We start from the raw sequence: 14,915 nt of genomic DNA, 5'->3' as shown, positions 1-14,915 counted from the left end.
CTATTAAAGTCAAGTTTTGATGGATCTGAAACCTGATTTGCTATTTTTCACTGACGGAAAGAGAAACTTTATGGTGCTGTGTCCAATGAGGTCTAAGTCTGATATGTAATTGTTTCTAAAAAGTTTGACCTAAAGAATCTAGAGTCTTTCCAAATATACAACATATGATGATGTCTCACTTTAATTAGGCAGAGATTCCATGTAATCTGTTTCCTTGTCAAAGCTTTTGTAAAATATAGATCGGCAATTTAACCTCTTCTAAACATAGGGAAGTACAGACTCCCTTTTCCCCCCTGAAAACTGGATCAAAAACTAAAATTTATACATTAGGGGCACCTGGGTGGCTCAGTAGTTAAGCATCTGCCTCCGGCTCAGGTCAGGGTCCCAGGGTCCTGGGATCGAGCCCCGCATCGGGCTTCCTGCTCGGCGGGAAGCCTGCTTCTCCCTCTCCCATTCCCCCTGCTTGTGTTCCCTCTCTTGCTGTGTCTCTCTCTGTCAAATAAATAAAATCTTTCAAAAAAATTTTTTAAATAATAAAATTTATACATTAAAAAGATAATTAAACTTAAGTTTCTAATTTTGTACCCTTCTTCACAAAATTAATCTGGATTTCCTCTTTGAATGGATTACTCAAATTATTAATACTAATATTAAATTCCTGACCAAACAATGAATAAAACTACTTCTCTGCAATTTTTGAACATTGTGAGGATCATATGTATTTTATGTTTACCTAGTTTTACAAAGGAAGAGCAATACTATATTTTTATTTTTTTAAAGATTTTATTTATTTATTTGAGAGAGAGAGCACAAGCAGGGCAGGGGAAGAAGGAGAAGCAGGCACCCCACTGAGCAGGGAGCCCCATGTGGGGCTCTATCCCAGGACCCTGGGATCATGACCTGAACTGAAGGCAGATGGTTAACCCACTGAGCCATCCAAGCGTCCCGGAAGAGCAATTCTACAGTGAAAGTTGTACAGTGTGCTCAAGGAGTGGCTTATGACAAATGCTTATCATTTTTTTAAAAAGTAGAAAATAAAAACTAAATTAACCGAAACTTTCCATATGTATATATACACTGCTTATAGTTTTCACCATACTTAGAATGTGTCACGGTAATTCACTTTTGGAAAAATTGAAGGTTTAGCTGGACCTTGATCCAACCAACATTATATAATGGTTCTTTTTACCTTTGAGGATAGCATATGGAGGTGGGAGAGATCTTCACTGAATCAAAACTTCATTGAACAAGAAGTAATCTTGTCCAACTCAAGCCAATTACAGCTGTTCATTAGGTCAACTGTTTTATTATCTGGCAACTCTAATTGTGAAAAATGTTAGGAATTAAAATTTTGAATTTCTCTAACTCCCCTCCTCCTATACTTGGTTTTGTCTTTGAAATAAGTCATAACAAGTTATTCCTTCCACATTACAACCTTCATGTATTTCAAGATAGCTGTTACATCTTTAGGCTTCTCTTCCTAAGGCTAAACATTGTATTGTTTATGTCACGTGTGTCCTAAGTGAGTTTCTCTAAGTCTCTTGTGTTAGCAGCTGTGGTTTTTTGTGTTGTATATTGCTTAGCCACGGTAGGTGGCAAATTTGGCTACATATCTTTTCTAACTGATCCCAAGTATTCACTAACTGTTAGACTCTAGTTTTGTTATCTTTTATATGTGGAGATGCCAATGGAACTCTAAGTATATTTGAATATTAATTACTTCAGGAATATCTAAATATTATTAACAGTATTGGGTTTTATTATTTTTAAAAATTATTTACCTATTTTTATTTTATTTATTTTTATTTACTTTTTTAAAGATTTTATTTATTTATTTGACAGAGAGAGACACAGCGAGAGAGGGAACACAAGCAGGGGAAGCGGGGGAGGGAGAAGCAGGCTTCCCGAGAGCAGGGAGCCCGATGTGGGGCTCAATGTGGGGTCGATGTGGCGCTCGATCCCAGGACCCTGGGACCATGACCTGAGCCGAAGGCAGATGCTTAACAACTGAGCCACCCAGGCAGCCCTATTTACTTATTTTTAAAGTGATCTCTACACCAATGTGGGGCTCCAACTCATGACCCCAAGATAAAGAGTTGCGTGCTCTTATGACTGAGCCAGCCAGGTGCTCTGGGTTTTTAAAAAATAAATGTTAGATACCCTAATTTTTTAAAAAGATTTTATTTATTTATTTGACAGAGAGATAGACAGAGCCAGAGAGCACAAGCAGAGGGAATGGTGGAAGGAGAGGGAGAAGCAGGCTCTGCACTGAGCAGGGAGCCCGATGTGGGACTCATCCTAAGACCCTGGGGTCATGACCTGAGCCGAAGGCAGACGCTTAACCATCTGAGCCACCCAGGCGCCCCTAGATACCCTAATTTTATTAAATGATCACAAGAGATGATTAAAAAAAGTGAAAAATACTTTCAAGAGATTGGCAAAAAGACTGGAGGTCCCGTATTCATCTACAGGATGAGGGGTACTGTACTGTCTTTGAAGGCTAATTGAGATCTAGCCAGGTTCTGAGAGTACTGTCTTAATTATGGTTCATATTAAGAATACAGATTCCTCTAGTACTCCTCACAAAATCCCTAAAAATGCATTTAAACCCACATAGCTAGTTTTAGATGTGGATTTTGCTGTACAATTTTAGAGGTCTACAAGCAATGAGTATACTGAAAATGATATAATTATAGGGCACCTGGGTGGCTCAATCAGTAAGGCACCTCTTGGTTTCACCTCAGGTCATGATCTCATGGGTTGTGGGATTCAACCCCATGTTGGACTCCCTGCTGAGCTGGGAGTCTGCTTGAAGATTCTCTCTCTGCTCCTCCCCCCAATCACATGTGCTCTCTCGCTCCTATACTTGGAGAGAGAGAGAGCAAGCACAAGCAGGCAGAGGGCTAGAGGAAGAGGGAGAAACAGACTAACTGCTGAGCAGGGAGCCTGATGTGGGCTTGATCCCAGGACCCTGGAATCATGACCTGAGCATAAGGCAGACACTTAATTGACTGAGCCACACAGGCACCCCTCATAAATAAATAAATCTTTTTATAAAAAAGAAAATGATAGAATTATATGTCATATGACAATTTAGAAAGCCAGTTATTCATACAACTATACAAAAGCAATTGAATAATTAAAAAAAACTATAGGAAGAGAAGATTTAAATGAATGCTTTTATAACTCATATTTCCTCAGGCAACTGGAAAAATGAATGATGCATAGGAACCTGCATTTCTATATTGGCTATTACCATATTTAATCTTAAAAATTAATTTTGGGATGCCTGGGTGGCTCAGTCAGTTAAGCGTCTGCCTTCCGGCTTAGATCATGATCCTGGGTTCCTGGGACTGAGTCCTGCATCTGGCTCCTTGCTCAGTGGGAAGCCTGCTTCTCCCTCTGCCTGCTCTGGGTGCTCTGCCTGCTGCTTCCCCCCGCTTGTGCTCTCTCTCTTTCTCTCTGAAAAATAAAATCTTAAAAAAATCTTAACAATTAATTTTACCCAATAAAATATTTATTTCTATAGAACACATTTATCATATCATGTTTTAAGATTTTTAGCGACATCTAAATCCACCATAGTTTTAGATAAGTCATTGCTCACTGAGCTCATAGTTTTTTCTAATTTAAAAATTTTTGATTCTGTTGACAATTGAAATACTATCCTCTATTTTGTCATAGTAACAGGTTTATCACTTGTGACCTATCACCAGGAGGGTTTTGGTTTGTTTTTTTAAGTAACCTCTACACCCGACTTAGGGCTGGAACTTGCATGCTCTACTAACTGAGCCAGCCAGGCACCACTTTAAAAGAACTATTAATTGCTGGATGTATTCAGATTCCATTTGAATTTTTTTTTTGTATGTGTATACTCCCACAGGTATGCGTGTCCATGGCAAGAGTTGAAATGTTTTAGACTTGTTAAATTACTACTGACATTTGAATCTCAAGTGATTTCCTACAGGTTTTGCTGAACTGTCTAGGGTGAATCAATTTAATGCTGTCTCATGTGTACAGGAAACCAACAGTCCTGCTCTTTCTTTTAAGTTACCAAAGCTCATTTCCTCTGTCCCAGATGAGGTGGAAAACAGTCCAATATTGGTGACTAAGAGGCTATCATGACCAATAAAATCAGAGTCAGCAATTACAAGTACATTCACTGCCATGGAATAGAGAACAGATTCAGCAGCTACTCAAGTTTTACTGCTTTTAAACATATTCAAAATAAGAACGTCCAGGGGCACCTGGGTGGCTCAGTCGTTAAGCGTCTGCCTTCGGCTCAGGTCATGATCTTAGGGTCCCGGGATTGAGCCCCCGCATGGGGGCTCTCTGCTCCGCGGGAAGCCTGCTTCTCCCTCTCCCACTCCCCCTGCTTGTGTTCCTGCTCTCGCTGTGTCTCTCTCTGTCAAATAAATAAATAAAATCTTAAAAAAAATAAGAAAGTGCAGCCAAGATTTTTACTAATTTTTTTCTGAATACCCAAGTACATTTTTCTGAATGTTAAATGCCATAATGATAATGCATGGGTCATTTTTCTAAAGAGAGGATTAATTATATTGGGTTTTACCATAGCCAGTTTTCCCAATACTTTCAAAATTCAGATCACCCCGACAGAAGAGTAAATGAGGTCTCATAACATTTTTCTTGTCCACAGTGTAGGTATGAAAGTTTATTCTGAGTGGAGGATTAAACGTTGTCTTTCTCCACCTTGATTACCGGCTTCCTTTGGCCTTTTTTCACTTTTAAGGATCAAAATCACTTTACTCGATTTACAACCAATCCTTGTTTTTACCTTCCATTTAAGCTAGGTTATTTCTAGATCGTACACAAATGTGTAATCCTCACAAAAGATAAGATAGATGAAGACAAATCTTTTCTCACCATTCGGTTTCAGAGGCTGTCACAGGAGAACGAAGTGCATGAAAAAGCTTTCGTAACATTGAAGATTTTTTTTTTAAACGCAGTTGAAACATAACTGAAAATCCACAAGAGGGAGATGCTAAATCGCCAGAAAAAAACTCCCACGAGGGACCAGAGAGAGCTTTAGGAGGAGCCAATGGGTCCGCCTGGGACTCAGGGTGGGAGGGAGCAGGTGTACATAGCGGCTGGGGGCTGGAGTGGGGACTACAGTTGAAGGGAAAAGCAAGCTGGGCTCCATGTCTCTGGTCCCTTCTAAGACCACGGGGAAAAGGTAAGAGGGTGTTGCCAAAGAGGTAGCCGCTCCGACCTACCTCCCGGTAGTTCCAGAAGAAATGGGGGTGGTTGTCTTTGAAGGCACTTCCGCTTAGCAACCCCACGCGGTTGCTAGGGAGGGGCAGTAGTGGGGATAACCCGGAAGTGGTGGTGTCCATTTCTTACTGCCTGCTCTAAGTTTGTCCTATCGCGAGCGCCAGGGTGCTCTGCGCCGGGCCGAGGGTGGGGCCAGCGCTAGTGGTTCCGGCTCGGGTCTTACAGCCCCTCGGCTCCTCGCTTTCCCCCTCCCCTCCCGCACCTCCTCTCCCGCCGGCTCCTGGGAAAGAGAGAAGCCACCACTGCGGGTGGGTAGAGAAGAGCTCGGCGACTCCGGGAGGGGACCGCTCCCGCCCTATCTGAACCTCGGAGCATTGCCGGACCAGGTACTCACTCCGGCTTCGACGGGGTCCGGGAGGCTGGAACCTGAAGGTGTGTGTGTCTGTAGGGACTGGTGGGGGGCCCTTCTCCGGGTTGGGGAGGGGGCCGCGGAGATCCTGGGTGGGGCGCAGGCCGGCGTGTGTGCCTGTGGCGGGTTGCGGGGGTGGAATGGAGGGTTTGGGGGACACCGCTGGCAGAGAGTTTCGGGTGGCTAGCTCGAGGTTGCGGAGGAGGCGACCCCTCGGATGCAGAAGACTTCCGCGGGAGTGGACCGGGAGCTTGCCACCTGGAGGGATCGCTCTGAAAGGGGGAGCATCCTCCCGGGCCAGAAGGGGAGCATGGACCTTCTCTGAGTGATTGGGGCAATCCCTTTCTTCCCCTGCCTACCCTTCTGTGACAGAGCACGGCTTCCAGGGTTGTGGGGGTTGTGAGGCGGCTGGGCACCGCGGGGAGCCGCCCTTGGCGGAGCTAGGGCAGAAGAGTGGGTAAGGAGACCTCCCTCCACCCAACTTCCGTGTGCTTCCCCCACTTCTTCCTTTACTGCTCTCTCGCCCCAGAGTCCTACCGGAGCGGTACCTCCCAAGTGGGCAAGCATCACAGCGTAAAAAAGAGGGTGGAACTAGGTTCTTTGCCCTTAAATGATACTTCAGATGTTTGGAAAGTGCCAGAATAGCATATTCAACCAGGTCTCCCAGTTCAATGTTAAATCTGGTATAAACTGTCTTAGAAAAGTGCAACACGGAAAAGCACCAAACTACAGGGTAGTCGGGCATAACCATGTTTGGTAGATATGCATGTTTATAGAAAATAGACTGGGGGAACTATACCGATATAGAGGTCTAGGCGAGACATGTTGAGACAAGCCTCCTTTTCCAATCTCTTTCTTACCTGTCAGTAAGCTGTCCTAGTTTAAATGAAGCAGAAAGATCCTCTTCATTTATATTTTAATTAGCGACTGAAGTATGCGAACGTTCAGAGAGACAAGATCTTCAGCTTTTGAGCCTGTCTCTTAATCTTGTAAGGAGATAATTGTGGTCAAGTGGAAGTATTGGCTTTGAGGTAGGTAAATCGGGGATTGAACTCAGACTGTGCCACTGGCTAGTTGTTGACCTTGGGCAAGTCATGGGACGTACCGAGATTTAATTTCTTCATAAGTAAAATGAGTTAAAACGTTTACCAGTATTGTAAGGGTGTGTGTTTGAGTATTATATTTAAATAACAGTCCACTTCAGGGGGGCCTGGGTGGCTCAGTGGGTTAAGCCTCGGACTCTTGATCTCAGCTCAGGTCTTGATCTCAGGATCCTGAGTTCAAGCCCGGAGTTGGTCTCCACGCGCACGTGGAGCCTACTTAAAAAAAAAGAAAATAAATAAATAGCAGTGCACTTTAAATGGAAGCACCTTCCCTTTTTTTTTTTTTTTAAGATTTTATTTATTTATTTGACAGAGAGAGACAGCGAGAGAGGAAACACAAGTAGGGGGAGAGGGAGAAGCAGGCTTCCCGCAGGGCAGGGAGCTCGATGTGGGGCTCCATCCCAAGACACTGGGATCATGACCTGAGCCAAAGGCAGATGCTTAACGACTGAGCCACCCAGGTGCCCGTCCTTTTTTTTTTTTAAGTCAGTCTGCAATCCTTTTCCACAACCTCACTTTTTGTTTTTTTTTTTTTTTTTTTAAGATTTTATCTATTTGTCAGAGCGCGTAAGTAGGGGGAACATCAGGCAGAGGGAGAAGCAGACTCCCGCTGAGCAAGGAGCCCCATGCGGGACCCATCCCAGGACCTGGGGATCATTACCTGAGCTGAAGGCAGACGTTTAACTGACTGAGCCACCCAGGCGTCCCTAAATGGAAGCACCTTCTAATTGAAAGATGGATTGTTATTATCTCAGACAGTCAAGATAGCCCAGGATGGGAAGGGAACTGGATAATATTGCAAAGACATATGTATACAACAGGACTTTCAGTGGCTTCTAGAAATTTATCAAAAGTAGCATGAAATTCAGTTATTAGTAGGTTCTTTAAACTCTACAAAATAGAGAACAGTATGTGCATTTATTGAAGTGACCATTGTTTCAAAAGGTTTTTCTCGGATTTGTAGTGTGTATAGTGTAGCATAAAAAAAAAATTTAGGGGCTCCTGGGTGGCTCGGTCGTTAAGCGTCTGCCTTTGGCTCAGGTCATGATCCCGGGGTCATGGGATTGAGCCCCCGCATCGAACCCCCTCACTGGGCTCCCTGCTCGGCGGGAGGCCTGCTTCTCCCTTTCCTACTTCCCCTGCTTGTGTTCCCTCTCTTAGTATGTCTTTCCCTGTCAAATAAGTAAATAAAATCTTAAATTTTTTTTTAAATAGTGATGTGTACAAATTTAAGTTTTTAATTCCAGTTAACAGTGTTATATTAGTTTCAGGTGTACAATATAGTAATTCATCACTTCCATACATATAACGTATATAAAGTTTAATTAACATCACATGTCTCTGAAGAGAATTAAAATTGGGGCATAAAATAGAAAGTAGTTGTAATTTTAAGATTAACATCAACATCAGTAGCATGACTTATCTTAATTAGACTAGCAATACTTACAGAATTCTTATGTATAATATTCTGTAAAATAAATGAAAACAATGAATTTCTACTTTTAATCATTCATGAGAATATAGAACTAAATCTAAGAATAGCAAGTCTTTATATTCATTTTATAGATTTAAAATGATACAGTTATATGTAATCTCTTATGTCAGATTATCAACTAATACAGTTTGGTTTTTGATGTAACTGGTACGTAATTTTTAATTTTTTTTTAAAGATTTTATTTATTTATTTGATAGAGAGAGAGAGGGAACACAAGCAGGGGGAGTGGGAGAGGGAGAGGCAGGCTTCCCGCTGAGCGGGGAGCCTGATGCGGGACTCGATCCCAGGACCCTGGGATCATGACCTGAGCTGAAGGCAGACGCTTAACTATCTGAGCTACCCAGGCACTCCCGCTTGTAGATTTTTTTGTAAGATTATTCAACTTTCTGAATGGCTTTTCTGAGTGTATAAAGTCTTTTTTTCTTTTTCTTTTGGTATTAAGTCTTTAGTGTATATGTAAGCTTTTAGCTGTGTTTCATTGGATCTCCATTTTTAATCGTCTTTTGAACCTTAAAATTGAGGCTGTATTATCTTGCTTTGGTAAAGCCATCAGAAGCTCCCATTTCCCCCCCTATATTCTGATAGAACTTTAATTTATTACTAAATTAAATTTACTTTGGGATATGAGATAGGATACTAGCTGTTAGAGGAAAAATATCTACTTAAGTAGTAGTAGGCAACATTAGAGACCGTTAGGACACTTTTCTCATTGACCTTTTCCCCTCAAAGTATGTGACCATTCCGAGGATCTTTGCAGTTGTCATTTTTGGAATTTGCTTGTCAGGAAACCTAAAAATGACTAAACATGTCTTTAATATTGCATCTCTTGGATGATTTCAAAAAGTTTTAGGAAAGATTGGGAAGTTTTATATACCATATGCTAGAAACATATAAGGAACAAAGTACAGTTAATTTTACTGGTGCTACCAAATTGGTAGTGAAACAGTTACTGTGGAAATGTTTAAAAAATGCCAAGCAGTGCTTTACTCAAACCAAATGATTAGTCTTCCAGAGCTTGTTCCTTTTTTAAAAGTATATTATTTTCTGGAGATACTATTTGGTCTCTACTAAGGATAAATAATCACTTACAAAGAATAAAAGGCTGATATCACAGACAGATTTTAATATCACCAATTGTAGAAATTGCTTTTCAATGGTTTTAGATAAATGGAAGTAGATTTTCATGAAAGAACTTTAGAATTTGTGGCATGATAGTTTTTCTGTTTTTAACATCTAAGTTATCTCTACTCATTTCTGCCTAATATAGAAACTTTGAGAAGCTAGGAGGGGAAAAAAATGAAATTACTTCAGAATTACCATTTTAAGTTTTGTGGATTACTTATTTGGAGAACTAAATTGGATTTTGATATTATTGGGATTGTGTTCAAGATGGACTCAGAAAAAAAATCAGATGCCATCTGTTTCAGATTCCTTATTCCCTCACCCCTTCATGTTTTATGGCTTTGAATTCATCAGATTATTTTTCAAAAATGAAAGTCCTCAGTAGATTTATATTATGTAATTTCAGCCATATCAGTGAACATATAATAAAAGAACTTGAATTTTTACACAAAAGGATCACAGATAACGGTTAAAACTAATTAAGTTATTTTTAAACTATCTGAACATTAGGTAGCTTCATACATCTTTGTCATCATTGACCATTTTTGTCAACACTTGTTGCTGGAAGTTGCTTAAAAATGGATTATGGAGATACAGAATAAATATTTTTTTCTCCTTCATGTTAACAACTAGAAGAGAAGCTTCTGCTGAGGATTTTTTTATTTAGTGATGAGTCCACTTAAATTTAATCTTTCGGTAGGGAGTTTTGCCTTACCATATGCTAGTTGCTATTACTTTCATCTAAATGGTACCATATAGTTCATAGGCCACATACTTGCCATTTTTCAGTTCAGATCTTAATAAATCCTAAGAATAGGCTTTTGGGTTTACTGAGCTGGAAAAGACTGTTACCTGTTCAGGTTACAGTAGTTGGCACCTGGCATGGACCAGAAACACCCAGGCATCTTTGAGAAACTATAAAGTAGTACTAGTGTGGTCTCTCAGAAATGGACTGAAGAGAGAGCAATCTGGATAGAAGAGAGCCATGCTTTGTCTGCAGCAGAAATGTTCTGGTGTTGTAGGAAGACTGATGGGCTGCCCCTATACTGCTCTAGTCTTTTCTTCACCAGAAGCTCCAAGTGGGCAGTGTAGTTATGGCAAGGGTTGGGGTGTCAGGGATGGGAATTGTTCTTCAATAATCACTCACCCATCACAATGGAAGCATAGACATACTGGGGAAAGGGATATTCTCTTGGATTTTGCCTTGGCCAGAGAAGCTAAATGAACAGGTAGCTATTGCCTTTGCCATCAAAGACGACTTGGTGCATTACCCCCTGGGTGCTGGGTAAGCCTGTCAAAATGCTACAGTTTCTTCATTAAAATGACATATAAATTTTCCAAGGAACAATATAGCATTGGACCCACACTGATTTCTGTAGCTTACATTTTCTTTTTTTCTTTTTTTTAAGATTTTATTTATTTGACAGAGAGAGACACAGTGAGAGAGGGAACACAAGTAGGGGGAGCGGGAGAGGGAGAAGCAGGCTTCCTGCTGAGCAGGGAGCCCGATGTGGGGCTCGATCCCAGGACCCCGGGATCATGACCTGAGCCGAAAGCAGACGCTTAACCATCTGAGCCACCCAGGCGCCCCGTAGCTTACATTTTCTAACCTAGAAAAGAGGTGTTGAGGACTTTTGGGCTTCTGAATGAAAGTACTATACGTTTATGTTTCTCTTGATAAGTTTATAAATACATTTTGTCTGCTGGTATTAATGAATAGTGTGAAAATGTTTTAAGTTTTTGGGGGGTGTGTGTGTGTGTGTGACGTGTCCATGGTAATCACCGGATCTCATTTTAGTTCTTCAGGCTAAATTGCTAACCATAGGTATGGTCAAGCAGCTTCTTAGCTGGATTGTTTTCTTTATTTCCTAGAGGTCACTCTCATGTAGGTGCTAGTGAGCAGGGATATGACCAATGCCAGGAAAAAGGCAAGGGGATTAAAGTTAATTTTTTTTATTTAAATTGATTTAAATTTGATTTTATTTAAAGGTAGTTTCTTTCACTGTTCTTGAATTTCTGTAGCCTAAAGTAGCAGTATCTCCTATCTGTAGATACCCAGTTGTTTTTTAAATTAAGACTTTATTCTTTTAACAGTTTTATTTTATTTTATTTTTTTATTATTATGTTATGTTAATGACCATACATTACACTGTTAGTTTTTGATGTAGTGTTCCATGATTCATTGTTTGCATATAACACCCAGTGCTCCATGCAGAATGTGCCCTCTTTAATACCCATCACCAGGCTAACCCATCCCCAGGCTAACCCATCCCCCCACCCCCTCCCCTCTGGAACCCTCAGTTTGTTTTTCAGAGTCCGTAGTCTCTCATGGTTCGTCTAACAGTTTTAAATTTACAGAATAATTGAGCAGTTAGAATTCCATATCTCCATATCCACAAAACTACACCCCCATTTCCCCTATTACTAACATCTTGTGTTAGTGTGATACATTAGTTACAATTAATATACCAATATTGATACATTATTAACTGTAGTGCATGATTTTCATTAAGGTTTACTCTTTGTGTTGTATGTATTTAAGGTTTCTCCCTGTCTTTTTGTGGCTTGATAGCTCCTTTAGGTAAATGCCTAGGAGCATGATTGTTGGATTGTATGGTAAACGTTTAATTTTATAGGAAACTGCCAAACTGTCTTCCAAAGCGGTTATATCATTTTGCATTCCCATCAGCAATGAATGAGTATTCCTGTTGCTCTACATCCTTGCCAGAATTTGGTATGGTCAGTTTTTTGTACTTTAGCCATTCTAATAGGTGTTTTAATTTGCAGTTCCCTAATGACATAAAATATTGAGCACCTTTTCATATACTTATTGGCCATCTATATATCTTCTTTGGAGAGGTGTCTGTTCACATCTTCCACCCATTTTATTAAATCGGGTTGTTTGCTTTCTTATTGTTGAGTTTTAAGTGTTCTTTGTATAATTTGTATATGTATTTTTATCAGATACGGTTTTTTGCAAATATTTTTACAGATGCAGGTTTTTGCAAATAATTTTTTCCCAATTGGTGGTTTGTCTCTTTATTCTCTCTTTTTTTTTTTATTTATTTGACAGAGAGAGACATAGTGAGAGACGGAACACAAGCAGAGGGAGTAGGAGAGGGAGAAGCAGGCTTCCCGCCGAACAGGGAGCCCGATGCGGGGCTTGATCCCAGGACCCTGGGACCATGACTTGAGCCGAAGGCAGATGCTCAAGAACTGAGCCACCCAGGCACCCCCTGTCTCTTTATTCTCTCTCTCTCTTTTTTTTAAGATTTTATTTATTTATTTGAGAGAGAGAATGAGATAGAGAGAGAGAGCATGAGACAGGGGAGGGTCAGAGGGAGAAGCAGACTCCCTGCTGAGCAGGGAGCCCGATGCGGGACTCGATCCTGGGACTTCAGGATCATGACCTGAGCCAAAGGCAGTCGCTCAACCAACTGAGCCACCCAGGTGCCCTGTCTCTATTCTCTTAACTGTCTTTCATAGTACGAAAGTTTTAAATTCTAATGAAGTCCACCTTACCAAGTTCTTCTTTCATTGAGTTTGCTTTTGGTATTGCATCTAAAAACTCATTGCCAAACTCAGGGTCGTAAAGATTTTGTCCCATGTGATCTTCAAGAATTTTTATAGTTTTATATTTTACATTGAGTTCTAAGATCCATTTTATTTATTTATTTTTAATGATACTTTTTTTAAAAGATTTTATTTATTTATTTGAGAGAGAGAAAGAGAGAGAAACAGCATGAGAGGGGAGAGGGTCAGAGGGAGAAGCAGGCTGCCCGCTGAGCCAGGAGCCCGACATGGGACTCGATCCCAGGACTCTGGGATCATGACCCAAGCTGAAGGCAGTCGCTTAACCAACCGAGCCACCCAGGTGCCCCTAAGATCCATGTTTTTTTTTTTTTTTTTAAATATTTTATTTATTTATTTAATTGACAGAGAGAGAGAGAGAGAGAGACAGCGTGAGAGGGAACACAAGCAGGGGGAGTGGGAGAGAGAGAAGCAGGCTTCTGGCGGAGCAGGGAGCCCGATGTGGGGCTCGATTCCAGGACCCTGGGATCATGACCTGAGCCGAAGGCAGTCGCTTAACCGACTGAGCCACCCAGGTGCCCCTGTCCATGTTTTTTTTTAAAGATCCATTTCGAGCTAATTTTTGTGAAAGGTTTAAGGACTGTGTGTCTATTCATATATATATATATATTTTAAAGATTTTATTTATTTGAGAGAGAATGAGAGATAGCACGAGAGGGAAGAGGGTCAGAGGGAGAAGCAGACTCCCTGCTAAGCAGGGAGTCCGATGTGGGACTCGATCCCAGGACTCCAGGATCATGACCAGAGCCGAAGGCAGTCACTTAACCAACTGAGCCACCCAGGCGCCCTCTATTCATATTTTTGTACAAGGATGTCCAATTGATTTATAAAAGTGTTTTTTCTGTTCAAAAAATGTTAATGTGATTTTTTTAAAGACTTTTTTATTTATTTGTTTTATTTTATTTTTAAGTAATCTCTGTACCCAGCATGGGTCTCCAACTTACAACCCCGAGATCAAGAGTCGCATGCTCTCCTGACAGAGCCAGCCAGGTGCCCCCTAAAAAGACTTTATTTATTTATTTCTTTTTTAAGGATTTATTTATTTATTTGAGAGAGAGCACACACATGTGTGAGCCAGGCTAGGGGCAGAGGGAGAGAGAGAATCCTCAAGCTGACTCCCTGCTGAGCGCAGAGGCCCACTTGGGGCTCCATCCCATGTCCCTGAGATCATGACCTGAGCCAAAACCAGGAGTCTGATGCTTAACTGACTGAGCCACCCAGGTGCCCCCAAAGACTTTATTTTTTAAGGGCAGTTTTAGATTCACAACAAAATTGAAAGGAAGAAAACAGATTTCCCATAAACCTTCTGCACTATACAGGCATAGCCTCCCCCATCATCTCCACCAGAGTGGTACATTTGTTACAGTTGGTGAACAATTTGACACATTTGATGAACTCTATTGACACATAATCACCTGAAGTCCATAGTAGCTTTGGGTTCATTCTTTGTTTTGTACATTCTATGGGTTTGTAAAAGTGTATAATACACATCATTATAATATACAGAGTATTTTCATTATCCTAGAAATTCTCTGTGCTCTGCCATTTAAACCTTTCCTCTCGCCCCAACTCCTGGGTGAGATAAATATATATATATTTAGAAATGAAAATGAATAAAATAATTCTTGGGGGTGGTTTTGAAAAGAGATTTTCCTAATATTCTCAGATGTAATTAGAAGCATTGTTCAGTCTGAATTTCCCTTTCAAAAAGATTATATTAGGTCATTAGGTGTTAATTGATAGGTGCTTAATTCTTTGAGATATGTAATTGGGCATTAAGTGTGAGCTAAATGTGGTACTGGCCATATGACAGTTGCATGTGGTAACAGGGCTTGAGGGAGATCTAAATTCAGAATTTTTGAACCATCACTAAAGTTAAAGTCCTTTGCCACTTGCCTTTTATTGTTGTGCAGGGTATAATGTAGATTTCTTGGCTGTCCTCTTCTGGTTTTTTCTTCTTCCT

At 40.8% G+C, this 14,915-nt stretch overlaps 2 protein-coding genes across 17 annotated transcripts in view; one reads left to right on the top strand and one right to left on the bottom strand.

Annotated features, from left to right (window-relative positions):
* The window catches only part of TRIP4 (thyroid hormone receptor interactor 4), an 84,881-nt gene extending 79,627 nt beyond the window's left edge, over positions 1–5,254 (bottom strand). The window contains exons 1-2 of the mRNA XM_027569951.1: positions 5,235–5,254; positions 4,885–4,978 (exon numbers count right to left, since the gene is read on the bottom strand). Of these exons, the coding sequence (XP_027425752.1) occupies positions 4,885–4,976 (92 nt within the window). The 5' untranslated portion in view covers positions 4,977–4,978; positions 5,235–5,254. The remainder of the gene's footprint in view (positions 1–4,884; positions 4,979–5,234) is intronic.
* The window catches only part of CSNK1G1 (casein kinase 1 gamma 1), a 178,934-nt gene continuing 168,940 nt past the window's right edge, over positions 4,922–14,915 (top strand). For 9 of the 16 annotated variants that reach the window (XR_003515678.1, XR_003515680.1, XR_003515679.1 and 6 more), the window contains exon 1: positions 5,378–5,664. The gene's annotated coding sequence lies outside the window, so the exon portion shown is untranslated. Of the gene's footprint in view, positions 5,195–5,377; positions 5,665–6,013; positions 6,099–6,596; positions 6,673–10,616; positions 10,647–14,915 lie in introns of those variants that run through there. The other 7 variants (XM_027569958.1, XM_027569959.1, XM_027569961.1 and 4 more) reach the window with 6 other exon arrangements.

The sequence above is a fragment of the Zalophus californianus genome, chromosome 6 (assembly GCF_009762305.2).
Source record: "Zalophus californianus isolate mZalCal1 chromosome 6, mZalCal1.pri.v2, whole genome shotgun sequence".
NCBI classification, from domain to species: domain Eukaryota; kingdom Metazoa; phylum Chordata; class Mammalia; order Carnivora; family Otariidae; genus Zalophus; species Zalophus californianus.
Note: the sequence above shows the minus strand (reverse complement) of the source record. Positions and strands in the feature narration are given on the sequence as shown.